At 33.5% G+C, this 15651-nt stretch overlaps 1 protein-coding gene across 2 annotated transcripts in view; it reads right to left on the bottom strand.

Moving 5' to 3' along the window:
- The window catches only part of RB1CC1 (RB1 inducible coiled-coil 1), a 65501-nt gene that overhangs the window by 39773 nt on the left and 10077 nt on the right, over positions 1-15651 (bottom strand). For both annotated transcript variants that reach the window (XM_031946402.1, XM_031946403.1), the window contains exons 2-7: positions 12620-12743; positions 11562-11689; positions 9926-10052; positions 9466-9636; positions 2755-2957; positions 1156-1588 (exon numbers count right to left, since the gene is read on the bottom strand). In XM_031946402.1, the coding sequence (XP_031802262.1) occupies positions 1156-1588; positions 2755-2957; positions 9466-9636; positions 9926-10052; positions 11562-11632 (1005 nt within the window). In that variant the 5' untranslated portion in view covers positions 11633-11689; positions 12620-12743. The remainder of the gene's footprint in view (positions 1-1155; positions 1589-2754; positions 2958-9465; positions 9637-9925; positions 10053-11561; positions 11690-12619; positions 12744-15651) is intronic.

Raw genomic sequence — 15651 nt, 5'->3', positions numbered from 1 at the left:
AGAATGGATAAAAAGGTATATTGTGGAGAAAGAATGAGACTAAAAATGAGTATAGACAGTAAGGGATTTAGCATTCATGCATTGGGGCATGGTTAAAGTTTCTCTAATCAAATGGTTAGAGTTTCAACCCTCCATAGTCCTTTGAAAACAAAGTATGACATCTCATATTGATGATGATGATGATGATGATGATAGATTTCAAATTCGTTTCTCTTTTCAAAGTACAATAATGGTTGTTAACCTTGATAGCTAAACAATCATTATGATATCCATTTACATATAAGTTGACGCTGAAAGAGTCAAAGAAAAACTAAACAAAGATTCAGAACAAAGATTCAAATTATTTTTGAAAAGTTCAGTCTTCTAGACAAAAAACTGTATCTATAGTATCAGATTAAACATACCATCTAAAATTTAACTGATCCAAACCACTAATTCAAAGTAGCACTAATCAAAGTAAAACAAAAAACAGTTCTAGACTTTTCAAATGAGCTTTCCTCACTTGTTACAATCATGTTTATAGGACTTGTTTATAGGACATGTTTATAGGATTTCTTTATGGAGTCCTCTATTTCTGCCTATAGAGATTAAATATAAATATAATAGGTCAGTATATTTTTATGATGAAACTTGCTCATAATCTTACTGAATTTTCAAAGTTTTGTGGCTTTATCTTTTTTTATCATTTTATAATGAACACAACCTGATGAATTTAACATGAAAGAAATGAAATGAAATAACAAGAAAAATACAAAATGTTTAAAAATTCCAGTGGCACAATGCAAGAGCACCAGCCCTGAAGTCAGAGGACCTGACTTCAAATCTGGCCTCAAACACTTAACACTTCCTAGATGTGTGACCCTGGACAAGTCACTAAACCTCCAATTGCCTCAGTAATAAAATAAATAAAATTGCATTTTAATCAAAAACTTAAATATGGAAAAAGTGTATCTCACTAATTTTTAATAGTACTATGTAACTTAAAATTTCCCCATTTTCATTTATCTTCATAAAAATTTCAGATACTAAATTAAATGAGTTAATCTGAGATTTACCAGAGGAAAAAAGGAGTTTATTTGGAATAATTGGAACCAAGCAGTAGGATTGCAATTAGCAACAAATTGATTATGTACAATTAGCAAAATGATTACTTACCCTGTTCATAGAATCAAAGCACTTCCTAACCAAAGATTCCACATCATTAGGTCTATCTTGAACATTTATCCAGTCTAATAAGGAAACATTGAAAGAAGGCAAATCACTCTCTTTATGTTCTACTGAAATTTCTTCCTCCTGGATAGTGCTCTGACAAGATTCCCTAATTTCTTTGCCACTTTCAGGATCTGTGTTGTCCGGGGCTGACTGTTCCACTGACTTGCAATATGAGGCTAACAATGATTTGTTAGTCATCCGAGGCATATCAGGATAAAGCACCAATTCTGATGATTTTTCAGTTTCATTGTTCTCCATTTCTTTTTCTTCATGTTCAGGAGAAGAATCAAGTCTTCCCAAACATTCCCTGTAGCTATGTCTTGTTAGGCACTCCAAAAGTGGAATCTTGGCCATTACTGAAACCGCAGTTCCTAAACTTAAAACAGAAGCAAACTGTCAATAGCAAGAAATTCAAAAACAAACAAAAAACCCACTAATTTAAAGTAACTTCAAAGAACTACTAAGTGAATTTACTGAATACTGATACTACAGATGACACATAAGTCTTTATGCAATAGACATTCTGATTTAATAAAATGGAAAAATAATTGGTATGGTATAGTATATAATATTGTAAATAACAGATTTGAAGTTAGAATTTGGTTTTGACTTGATTGTTGTACACGGTCCAACACTACCTAAGTTGTACAATCATATGATAATTTCCTCATTTGTAAAATGGGGATAATAATAAGCAGCATAAATATTATGCAATCTGGACTGGGCTGAGGTAGTGAAAGATTCTGTTAATGGTAAAATATACTAATGGGTTCTTATTTTCCATGCACCAGACTAGTGACATTAAGCAAACCTACTACATGAAAATCCAGATTAATACCGTGCTCAAAATATAATTATTATTTTAGCCAATTTAGCTAAAAATTATTTTAGCCAAGTAGTAACCTCTTCATCCAATTTAAAATATTTTCCTTATGAAATTTCTACTTGATTACTACATAATTACATATATTACAATAGACTAATATATATTGATATAGCATCAACATATACATGTGATATGAGTTACAGGTTTAAAAATTATTTGATATATACATGATGAGTTACTATCAGGTTTAAAAATTATTTTTTTAATAAAATTTATTTGTAGTAATTGAAAAGCTTTCTTTTGTAATTACCTTTCTATTCTCAATGGTTTAATATGCAATTATGGAAGAACTTTTTTCTTATCAGAAAAAAACCCAAAAATTTTATATTACATTGTGCATCCTGAAATCAGTGGGAAGTTCTTTTCTTTTTAATTAAAATTTTAATAAAAACTTTTTCCCTTTTAGTTGAAAAGGAAAAGGGTAAGGAAAAAATTTCACGCTTTATAGATACATAGTTAATCATCAACTTTCTCAAAATATCTGAAAACAGACCATCTAGACAATCACCCAAGTAATGTAACTTGGCCCAAAAACTAATAACTCAAAGAAAAAGTAATTAAAGTAAAAAAATTATAAAAAGTAATTAAATTATAAAAATTACAAAATCAAAACTATAATTTAGTTCATATAATATGGCTATTATTAGTAGACATACTGTGTAAGCTTCAACTTGATATCTTCTACGGACTGTAGATAATTTGAATAAGCACTTTCAAACTTGGAAAGCAGTTTTTGGTAGGATAATGTACAATCCTCTAAATTGGCCATTATTGCAGCCCAGCCTTGATGTTGCAGGTGTTCATCATGGACTAGACCTTCACAAAAGGAACAAAGTTTCTTGGCAACCTCATGCATTTCCTATGTGGGGAAAAAAAAAAGAAAAATATTGCATCAAATCACTTTTAAAATGACCTTATGTAAACAGATAATTCTCAGATGAAGAAATTTATACTATTTCTAGCCATATGAAAAGATGTTCCAAGTCATTAATCAAAGAAATGCAAATTAAGACAACTCTGAGATACCACTACCTGTCAGATTGGCTAGAATGACAGGGAAAGAATGTGGAATGTTGGAGGGGATGTGGGAAAAACAGGGACACTGATACATTGTTGGTGGAATTGAGAATACATCCAACCATTCTAGAGAGCAATTTGAAACTATGCTCAAAAAGTTATCAAACTGTGCATACCCTTTGATCCAGCAGTGTTACTACTGGGTTTATATCCCAAAGAGATCTTAAAGGGAGAGGGACCTGAATATGCAAGAATGTTTGTGGCAGCCCTCTTTGTAGTGGCCAGAAACTGGAAACTGAGTGGATGCCCATCAATTGGAAAATGGCTGAATAAATTGTGGTATATGAATATTATGGAATATTTATTGTTTGGTAAGAAATGACCAACACATCATTTCAGAAAGGCCTGGAGAAACTTACATGAACTGATGCCCAGTGAAATGAGCAGGAACTTATATACTTCAACAATACTATATGATGATTAATTCTGATTGACCTGGCTATCTTCAGCAATGAGATGAACCAAATCAATTCCAATGGAGCAGTAATGAACTGAATCAGCTACAATCAGAGAAAGAACTCTGGGAGATGACCAAGAACCATTACATAGAATTCCCAATCCCTATATTTTTGTCTGCCTGCATTTTTGATTTCCTTCGCAGCCTAATTATACACTCTTTCAGAGTCCGATTCTTTTTGTACAGCAAAATAACTGGATATGTATACTTATTTTGTATTTAATTTATACTTTAACATATTTAACATGTATTGACCACATCCTGCCATCTAGGGGAAGGGGTAGGGGAAAGGAGGGGAAAAATTGGTTTGTCAATTGTCAATGCTATAAAATTACCCATGCATATAACTTTTTTTTAACCTAATACTACTCAAGTAGAGAAGGCAATGACAAAAGATCCTAGGAAGGAAGGGACAATAACAATTTCCCTTATGGCAACTACAACAGCTGTGAATGTGTTTCTCCTGAGATTTCAAACAAAGTTACAATTCTAATTTTGTTTGCTTTTCACCCTTTTTTTTTTTGGGGGGGGGGGGGGGAGAGGGGGAGACGCAAAGCATTAGGGGTTAAGTGACTTGCTCAGAGTCACACAGCTATTAAGTATCAAGTGTTTAAGCCAAATTTGAATTTGACTCCAGGGCCATGAGCTATCCACCATGCCATCTAGCTGTCCCTAAAAGCTATAATTCTCTTAAAAAAAAAAAAAAAGATAAAAAATTTTAAAAATAATAACACTGCAACAAAAAATATACACTGAAGTTGAATGTTATTACAGTTCATGTTCCAATGCTTAGTACTTGTGCCAGTAAGGTATTGGGGGCACTATTGTCTCTGGCATTCCTTCCTAATTCTAGACATGTGAATCCTAGGATTCTGACAGACAGCATAGGACTGTGAAACCAGGACTTGAGAAAAGAAATACTTCTAGACCAGTGACTTCTGGGAATTAATTCCAGTCATTACTCTGGGAAGCAAACCTTATAGAGATACAGCCTGGGTTCCTGCCAAGTGACACAGCCATAACTACTGAAGACCTTGCCCCACCCCACAAAAAAGTTCTTGTTATCATAGTCCTCAGTCCTTATAATTCCCAAATGGTTCAACACTACACTGTTATCATTTTGTCAGTACAAATGACAAAAAGCATTATCTGCATTACCAGTGTACCAGTATAAGAGACTTTTCCATATGATTTGTAGCTTTTTATCTGCCTTGTGAGCTCCTTAAAAACAAAGACATTTTTCTACTTGTATCCTACTTAGTATTTAAAAACAGTGCTTTGCACATAGTAAGAACTTAATAAGTCTTTCACTCATTCATTTATTCTTTCACTCATTCAATCATTCCACAATCCTAGAATATTATCTTAGTCCTCAGGACTACAAAAAGCAAATTTGGGCTATTTTTTTTTTTCAGTTAAGACTTTGCATAGACTAAAATGACTAATTCTTCACAAATGCTTCAATGAAAAAGTATACATGGGCCCACATAGAACTATTAATATGCTTTACTATAAATAAAGGCTGAGTGTATTTGTATATACAAACCTGTGATTTCATTTCTTCAATGAAGGGAAATCAAGGTGCAAAAACATCTTTCAATATAAAGACTGACAACTTTTAATGGCTATTTAATAACCACATGTGTCATTTGTGACCATGGACTCATAGGGGGGAAAAGGGGGATACATAGGATTACAAAGGAAATAAATAAGAATGAGATAAAATTATCTAATTATTAAAAAGTCAAAAATTCTTTAACTTATGGTATAAGACCTAAAGATATAATGTTGATTTCAAAGGACAACTAGTTCAGTCTCCTCTTTATAATTAAATAGCTACGGCCTAGAAATATGAAGTGGCAATGTAAGTGGCAAAAAAAGTGCTATGAATCAAGGACAAAATTTAGTCCTTTATTCACAACAACAAAATGCAAAATTTTAAGTTACAGGACAATGATCTGGGTAAATTTAACTTAAAAATAGCTATACACAAGCTACAGCTATTCACAAAGAATTAGCATTTAGGATTAGTTCTGTGCTGTCATTTCAGTGAGGAAACTGAGGCTGACAGAAGTTAAGTAGCTTACAAAAGATAATACAGTAATTGTCTTTTTTAAACTTTTTTTAAACTCTGGTTTTTCTGATTTCTAGTCCGATGTTCTCACCACTGTGGTATTTCAGTTTACTTGTCCTTGTTTACAAAACTTGTGTCAGAGTCAAGACCCAGATATTTAAAACTACAAAGCATTCCCTTTTAACCACTGTGCATGTGGCATGTTGTGTATATGACTGGATGGGTTGGGGGATGGAGGAGCCCTCCAGTGACTACACTTTATCTGTAGTCACTGTCAACAACAACAGAATACTATTACTAAAGAATATACTAAATTATAATAAAGGATAAACAAATACACTAAAATCGGATAAATTATTTGCATGTAAAATTAAGTTAGGCTAGTTAAGAAGATTCCTAGAAATCAACTTTAATGACAAGCAGAAATAAGGTTTTTAAGGCCAACCTAAGAGTTGGCAGATAAAAGGTCATCAAGATTGTAACCTACCATTAAGAAAGGAAGAAAAAAAAAAAAGCAAAGAATTTTTCAGGAAGGAAGGAAAGCTGAAATATACTGCTAGAAAAATACAAAACACTTCCCACTAAGATAATGACAACAATGGCAAAAGATACGAATAGTCAGTATTAAGGGGTTGAGGTGCAGTCAGATTCTCCTTGTACCAAACCACCAAAATGTCTGGTACAGGATGATTAGTGTTATGGGATTGATCAGGATAAGAGCAGGCAATCCAATACTGTCTTCAGAAATGAAAAGGGGGAAAACAAGTCCCTAGTAGTAAACAGGAAGAAGAACACTTGACAAGTAAAGAATTATAGGGCTAACCCTAAAAGGAAGTTAGGGTGTTAATAAGCATTAGCTGTTAGGACATTTACCAAAGAAATTAGCTGTAACAAAGAGAAAGATACCATGAGGCCAGAGTAGCCTTTTAAAAAAATCCGTTACAAGGAGCATATCTGTAGCAGGCTAAATTCAGAGATGTTAGCAAGCATCTAGAGTATGAACAGATCTGGAAACAGTAAAGGTGGAGTTCCAGAGACCATCTAGGGTAGGACTATAATCAAAAGCCCAGTTTAAGTCCCACTTAAGGCTGAGATTATCCTATCAGAGGTCCTCCCAGCTTGTTTCAGGAAGGAGGCAGATTTCCATACCCAGCGGGAATTTCAGGTTTTCTCAGATAATGCCCAACTGAATACCCAAGACTTCAAAAATATAGTCACACATGCATTATTGGTGGAGATGTAAACAGGTTCAACTATATGGGTAAGCAATTTGCAGTTATTTAAAGACACTTTAGTAACTTATTGTAACTTTAGTCCATATTCTTTGACCCAGAAATCCACTGAAGGCAAATACCAAGAAAGTCATTAATTTAAAAAGATTCTACAAGACAAACTAAGATGGTAGGGCTGGTTACAAAGTATCAAAGAAAAAAACTAACTTATGAGAAATTCCAGCTATCTTTATTGGTCAAAACACCAAAAAGCATACAGTGGTGAGGTCATGAGTCCACAAACTCTGGCAAGATGTAGCTTGTGCTCTGCTATACTAATTTCCTTGCCTGTTCTGTCTATTCCAGCATACCCTGTCCCTGCCCTCATTGTCCCATTCTATGAGAAGACACAGTAGAACTGAACTCTGCCATCTACTTTCAAAAGAGGAGGAAGCAGAAAAAGGTAAAAAGCATGTTCTGCCTAGGGCAGCAATGTTTAGCCAGCAAATTAAGAACAAAGAGAACTAGATCAGAGTACAACTCTGCCTCACTAAAATCTAATTTACATGCTTATCAAAAGACACTAAGCATGAAAGAAAAGGGAGTAAGACAAGGATTCAGATGGAGATAATCCCACTTCCCCAGAAGACACTAGGGGCAAGTCTTACCTTGGTGAAAGATACATAACCAATACAGTAAAATAAAGAGCCACAGAGTCTGGTTCAACTTCTGGGAGATCATCCATCAAATAGAAAGGCATCAGGAAATGAAAGACAGGGAAATAAAAAGGAGGGGGGGGAGAATAAAACAAATCAAAGATCTCAGGAAGAAGGCAGCCTGAAGCTCAAATATATAAATCAACAGGGAAATCCATAAGGAAAAAAGGCTCCCAAAAGATTTAAATGACTGCAAACATCTCTAAATAAAATTAAACCAATTCCAGATGAAACAGAGAACTCAATGGATTTCTGAGAGAACTGAATAGCAGCAAATTTTTCCTAAATGATTCCTGAAAGAAGTTAAAAAGGAACAAAATGACAGATTATGTGTTGCACAGCAAAAACAAATAACAAATGAAATCATGCTCTCTCCATAGCAAGTTCATCTAAAAGAGAAAACAAGTGATTGGAATAAAAAAAAATATTGATAAAAATAAGGCATGCTGTAAAGCAGCACTTTTTATGCTAGCAAAGAACTGGAAACAAAATTAAATGTCCATCAATTAGAAAATGATTGTGTTAAATGAATGTAATGCAATATTGTGTTGTAAAAAGTGGTGAATATATGACAAGTACAGAGAAGTATGGAAAGAAATGGACTGATAAAGTGAAGCACAACAAAAAGTCTATGTACAATTGATGAAGTTTAGATTTAGGGGTTCCCTTCTGTCAGGGAACCAAATGAAGAGATCTATCTAGTGGCAGGTTCGGGATTCAGGGAACCAAATGCAGAGGCTTGGCTTCCCTCCACCCCTTGGGATTTGGCACATGGGTAGGGAGTTCTGGGGAACCCCATTAAGGTGAGCATTTTTCATAAAGGAGTTTATGAATCCAAAAACCAAGATTGATAAAAGAGGTTTATTATTGACTTTGGGAAGTCAGCCTTTGCTTTGGAAGCTTGAATTCCATGGTGGCAAAGTCTCACAGAGAAGTTTAGAGAAATCCCGACAGAGAGGCATAAAGTCTTGTTAGGGAAATAGGTGAGGATAAAGAGAGGGTAGCACTGGAAGAGAGTATTATTCCAGCAGGCAGAGGTTTCCTTGGCATAGCATGTTAGGACCTCTGCAAAGAGAGGATTTTAGATCGACTCTTATAAGCCTTGGCTACAAGCTGGGGGTTGCTCTTGATGGACTGGGTCCAATTTGAGCAGAATTGAATAGATTTTCAGTTGAATGGGGTTGGAATTCTTTAGCTCAGGACTCAACCAGCCCCACCTAGATAAACCATTTTATCTGATTCCCTGGGGCAGTCTCTCACTGATGCAGGGTTGAAGGAGATTTTCTCCTTCAAGGAGCAGCAAGGAGCTCATGGCTCATTCTCAAAGTCAGAGAGAAAGAGAAAGAGTTTTGGGGTTCCCTTCTTCATTTTGTCTATGTTAACATACATAAAAGAACTACACACATGGGGCAGCTAGGTGGTGCAGTGGATAGAGTAACAGCCCTGAAATCAGGAGGCCCCGAGTTCAAATTTGACTAGACACTTGACACTTGCTTGACAGCTGCAAGTTCCTTAACCCCAATTGCCTCAACAAAAAAAACTAAACCAAAACAAAACAAAAACTATGACACAATAATCAAAAATGAATGTTATAAAATTACAAAAAATAAATATGACCCCAAAGGAGACCCTCTCTTCTCCAGAGAGAGGGAAGGACAAGAGTGTGAAACAATCAGTTCTGAGTATTTTTTTCTCCTTTTTTATTTTCATAAACTAAAAATCTGTGTTTAATGTGAAGGCTCTAATAAAAGATTCTAATTATATTATAAAATAATGTTGCTGGAAGCAAGTTGAAATTATTTGAAGTTCAAAAGGTATTATGTACAACTTACCACAGCAAGCTGTGTTCTTGAAGCTACCGTATGGAAAACTGCAGGCATCATAAGAGACTCTTCAACTTTTAATTCCATGTCATTTTCTGCTGAAAATGTTGTTTTGGGAATAGCAGGAGGACGATCACATAAGATCATTTCTTTATTAAACAGAAAAATTGGATTTGTGTCCTACATTATAAAAGGAACATAATTTTAAAATTAAGTAACATGTTATTCAAAATATTATTATAAGACTGATAGCAAAATGATTTACTAGCATAGGGATACTTCATAAAGTATTTCTTGTGGCTATATTTCTTCCACATTCACTACACTCACACAAAAAATAAAAACAAAAATCCTTCCAATCTCCTCAAAATAATCTATGTAAGCTTAAGAATTTTAAGGTTCTACTGTGTTTCCTCTTCAGATGAAATATGTATATATAATAGAAGACACACAAGGTGTGTATACTTACTGTTCCAGCACTGTAAGTGCATACTCTTCGATCTGAGGCCATACATTCTCCTCCATTTACTACCAGTACCTGCTGGTGAATTGCAATCTTATATTTGCTTTGAATTGCATGTTTAAGGTCTGCCACACTAAGAGAAAAGATAGCAAGTTATTTCACAGTTGCCTCAATGAGAGTATCTTTCATATATAAAATACACAAATTTAAGTGGTTTATGCTAAATTCAAATTATAAAAGTTCTAATAATTACAAGGGACTACATACTCACAGACAAGTAAACAATTCAAGCTTTCCTTTTAATGACATCTTTTTAAATTTAATAACAAAAAAATGATTTACTTTCTAAAGGTAAATTCTCAATATAGTCTGGTATAAGTTGTAACCTACTACAAAATGAAATTAACTTATTAAACTAGAAAAAATGACAAAATTTATCTGGAAGAACAAAAGGTCAAGAATTTCAAAGAATTTCAAAATGAAGAGAAAAGCAAATGAAAGTGACCTAGCTGTATCAGATCTAAAACTATATTATAAAGTAGCAGTCATCAAAACCATTTGTTACTGGCTAAGAAAAGTTGATCAGTGGAATAGATTCACAGAACAAAATAGCCAATGACTATGACAATCTAATATGACAAACCCAAAGGTCCCACTTTTTGGGAATTCACTATTTGACAAAAACTGCTGGGAAAATTGGAAACTAGTATGGCAGAAAAGTAGGCATAGACCCACATCTAACACTGTATTCCAAGATAAGGTCAAAATGGATTCATGATCTAGACATAAAGAATGATACCATAAACAAATTAGATGAACATAGGATAGTTTAACCTCTCAGATTTGTGGAGGAAGGAAGGAATGTGACCAAAGAAGAACTAGAGACCATTATTGATCGTTTTTGATTATATTTTTGTACAAACAAAACTAAAGTAAAAATTTCTTATTATACCCGATAACACCCAATTATAAAACATAAAATAGAAAGAAACTAAGAATTGGACTAATTTTTAATGACTGTCATTTCAATTTATGTCCAAGACATCTCAATTTCAACCACTTCTTTGATCCTTTTAGTTCCCCTAGTATAGTTTTACAAAAATTCTTACCTTTTCTTGCCATCATTAGCCTGTTTCACAATCCTATCTGAACCATTTCATATTTTTTATTCATTGTCCAATGCCTACTATTGTTTCCATCTTCTGTATAGCTATTCTTAAAATTTAAGTTGGTTGAGTCCTGACGTGTCTACCAACATGTATATATATGTATATACTGTACTAGATACAGTATATATGCAGGTGTTCAAAATTTTTGACCAGCAGCAACTCATGAAGCAGTCTTTTAAAGTTTTAAGAAATTATAATGAAATCAGATTTTTGAAGCAATAAAGCATTCACAAACCATAAGCAAAATTTATCATACTTGACCAAAATGTGATTTGCTAAACAAAATGAATGGCTTCATACCTGCCAAGAAGTCTTATTCAATAATGGGTGGGAGCAGGAAGTTTGAGGAGAAGTAAAAAGAAGGGAATAAGCATTTATATATAATCTACCGTAATATGCATTTTCTTTAATCACGCGCGCGCGCGCACACACACACACACACACACACATTTCTGTCAGTAAAATATTCTCACGTTTGCACTGCAAGTTCAGTATCAAATGTTAGAGTAGTTCCAGTGTTGACCAAAAATACATATAACTTCATGATGATTTCTCTGGATTCTAGTTGTTTGTCTCTCACTCTGATATGGTCATTTAAGAACTAAAAAGAATTCAGAAACAGGGACCAATTTTTAATATATAGCACATTCATTAAGAAAAATCATCTTATTAGAGAGTAACTAGATATACACATTTATGACAATTAGTCAGCTTTCACACATAAAGGTAATATATTAAACACAATATTAAACACAAATGTTTAGGATAGAGTAGACATGCAACCAGAGTCAAACTGTTACTTTATTTTCCATGTAAATCAGAATTTTCACTTTAACAAAGTGACTATCTACCATATACCATAAACATTTCTGTTGAGTGAGCTCCAGTAGCTCTCTTATCTCCAGGATCAAAAAAATTTCATTTTTTTTTTTGACATTTTAAGCTAACTTTGACCCTTCCCATCTTTCCTCCAAACATTCAATGATACTGATACTGATAAATTCGCATGCCAATATCAGAATGCACATATCTATTCATTTTCCCATATCTGAAATGCTATTTCCTCATCTCCATCTCCTGGTTTCCCTTCAAACCATAGCTAAGTTTCATGTTTTATAGATCTATGCTGAGTAAGTAAGTGGATTGCTGTGACTCAGCATAGATCTTGAGACCAAATCTGGTCTCAGACATTTAACATACTTAAAGACAAAGTAATTTTTTAATAATTAAAGTTTCCTTGCAAGTGGGATAATACTGGTTGAAGACAAACTTAATCTAGTTCTTCTAAGTACAATAATAATGATGTTTCTATTACAAATAAAATATTTAACAATTTAAAAAATCACATGTTTATTAAATATTTTCAAATGCAAGGCACTGTGTACAATCTGGGAATGTGAAGGAAAATTAAAGCAGCCCCTTCTATCATTGAATTTATTGTCTATCACAAAGATTTCCAAGTTAAAAATAAACAAGAAATTTATTTATATTCCAGTCAAATACTAAGTATAAAAATAAGATTTTCACTTACCTTCAGGCACTGTTAAAGGGGCTACCACTTTTCTTAACTGTAAGAGACTAGAAACTGGTGTATGCTTCCTTTGCTTGATATTGGCAACAGAATGACATTACTGTTCAAAATGAAATCTGGTGACCTAGAAATGAAAATATTTTGGGTTCATTTATTAAGAAAAAGCACATATGTCCAAGACCCATATCTTTGGAGAAAATTCTGGAGGGCAGGTTTGTCATTACAGTTCCTTAACAAATAGTATATCCGTTCAGAATTTTCCAATTTTTAGCAATTTTAAGCAAAGACACCTGTAATGCATCAGAGATGTCCAGGTCACATGACAAAGAACTAAAACATTTTAATTTCTCAAACTGCTCAAATATCTCTATGGGTTAAGAGTTAAGCAATTACAGTTACATCCATGGTCTAAGACACAGAGAACAAAGGCAAAATCTTAAAGGTCTTAAAAAGGAAATCACTAAAAACCCCCATCAACAATAAGCTGTGTTCTGGTAGAGTTGGACACTTAATAGTTCATTTACTACTGCTATATATACAATCCATGTTAGCACACTCCTTTATCTTTGCTTTCATCTTACTATTCTGTGGAAACAAGCAACAAAACACAATCTCTTCTATGAGGAAAAAAAAAGTACAGGGGGGAAAAAAGTATTATTCCCCCTAAAGATAGCATGTAGTTCTTTGTCAGAGACCTAAGAAACAAGGCAAAGGTAGTATTAACAGCATGTATATAGCTCTACCAGGCCTGAAGGAAAGGAGACTGAAATCCAGCTGAGATCAGTCCTTTCCTCCCAGAATTCTCCATCACAAGTAGCATTTGAGATAGGGAAAAAATTTTAACTACCAAAGTTCTCATGAGGAAGAAAACAGTGAAAAATCTTGAGCAAGAGCAGATAAACCAACACAGAAAACTAGTAACAATAGGCAGTATCAATTCTAGACCAATTAAACAAGTCCAAACATCCGAATAAATAATAATAATTATACATAAGTATTATAAAATTATGATTGTGTATAATATGTAATATAATAATATATAACATATGATAATCTAATTATATATTATACAAATAAATGAATAAAAATAAACCAATAACTGATGCACAGAACCCTGTAGATTCCCTGCACAACAGTAAAAAAATAACTGTGTAAAATTTATGACCTGCACAGCAGGAAGAAATTTTTATTTCCCCTTTTCCCCTGCCATCAGTGTGTAAACAAGTCATCACCATTTCTTTTGAATTAAATAATTATATGAACCTTTGTGTGTTTCTCTTGGTGCCTGCACAGTTCTGCCCTTTTAAATAAGAATTCTTAGACAGTCTTCTACTCCATTAAAAGTCTTTTCTGCTCCCCCTGCACACACCTTTCTTGTCTACTATATTTAATTTTGTCACATAGGTTATTCTTGGCTGCATACTTTTCTCCTTTTAAAATATTGTATTCCAAGTTCTCCTCTACATTACTCTGATAGCTGCTAAGTCTTTATGTAATCCTTGATTTTTTTTTTCCTTTCTTGCTACTTGCCATACTTAAAAAAAAAACAAAACAAATTTGTGGCTATGCAGTGTGGGAGTTTCTTTCAGGATATGTTCAGTAAATTAAATGTTCACTTTGCCCAAATGTTCTAACACGTCTGGGTACTTCTCTTTCATGATTCCTTGAACTATTTAGTTGTATGATCCTGGATAAATTCACTTAACCCCAATTACCTCAAAAAGAGGGGGAAAAAAAGAAATACAATATCCAGGAACTATGACTTTTAGGTAGTCTGTTTAGCAACTCTGTCTAGCTAATTTAATTTAATTTTCAGGTCATTCACTTCTTGGGTGAGACCTTTCACTGTCTTGAGATATCAATTATCCTTGCCACTCTTTTCCATTATGCATTTCTTGTTTAATCTATTCAAGGTACTCCTCTCTATGGCCAGGGCATGTTTTTCCCCCCAGATATTTTAATGGCCCATATGTGATTACTATCCTCCAGGTTTATACTCTGGCTTTCTCACAAATTAAAGTACTTCCTCATGGTATGCAGTTTTCCTCATTTTATTCACTAGCATAATCAAGTTTTAACAGAGAAGAGGGTGGCACAAAGCTGAGATTTGGTTACTATCTCAACTGATTAGCAAGAGAAAGGCCCGACTAATCCAGAATACAGAGCTATTAATTGTTCATTTTAGACAAAAATCAAGGTTCAGTCAAGAGAGAAATCTATGTTGGCCATGTTTTAGATGCAAATTTACACATGCAAAGGGAAGCAAAGAAAAGACATTCATTAATATAACTTGGATTATATATAGTTTCTTGAAAAGGAAATTTATTGTTATATATTTTGATGGTCTGCTGGACACATGCCATTTTTTTCCAAATTTGCCAAAATTGTTTCTTATTTTTTATTTGTTCAAGTTTAGGGGAGCCATTAACAACAACTTTTAATGGATGGTGGTAGGGAGGTAGGGGTATGTTGGTAGGATGAACCTCTAAATCCTACTCTTAGCATAGTCCTCTTGGCCTATGGCACTCTTTATCTTTAAAAATTCTTAAAATCCTTCATCAAATAGCTAGCCCTTGTATCAAACATTTTTAATTAGTGCTCTTTTCTATGAATTACCTTGCACTTAATAAACACTGTACTTGTTATATTCCTGTCCATTTGTATTTTAGCAACATTATTAATCAGTAATGCTACATTTTCAGTTATTCTTTTTTGTTAATCTGGCAAGATTTCAAGACTGAGATTCTTATTAACCAACATTCAGATAATAATATTTTTTAAATTTTAAATTAAATATAAATATTTTTTAAATTTTAAATTAAATAAATATAAAACTGCAATCTTTTACTTCAGTTCTTCCATGGATTCATTCTAATGGATCTCTGTAATTTCTTATTCTGTGCAATTCTTCTATATAATTACATGATGCTACTTTTTATAATTCTTAACATTTTTTCAACCTTGTATTTAAGGTACTGAAGCTTGTCCATCTGTTGCCCCTCATTCTTGCTACATGATAAGCCAGTGTGTAT

This window comes from Sarcophilus harrisii, chromosome 1 (genome assembly GCF_902635505.1).
Source record: "Sarcophilus harrisii chromosome 1, mSarHar1.11, whole genome shotgun sequence".
NCBI lineage: Eukaryota > Metazoa > Chordata > Mammalia > Dasyuromorphia > Dasyuridae > Sarcophilus > Sarcophilus harrisii.
This window is presented reverse-complemented; position numbering and strand designations above follow the sequence as displayed.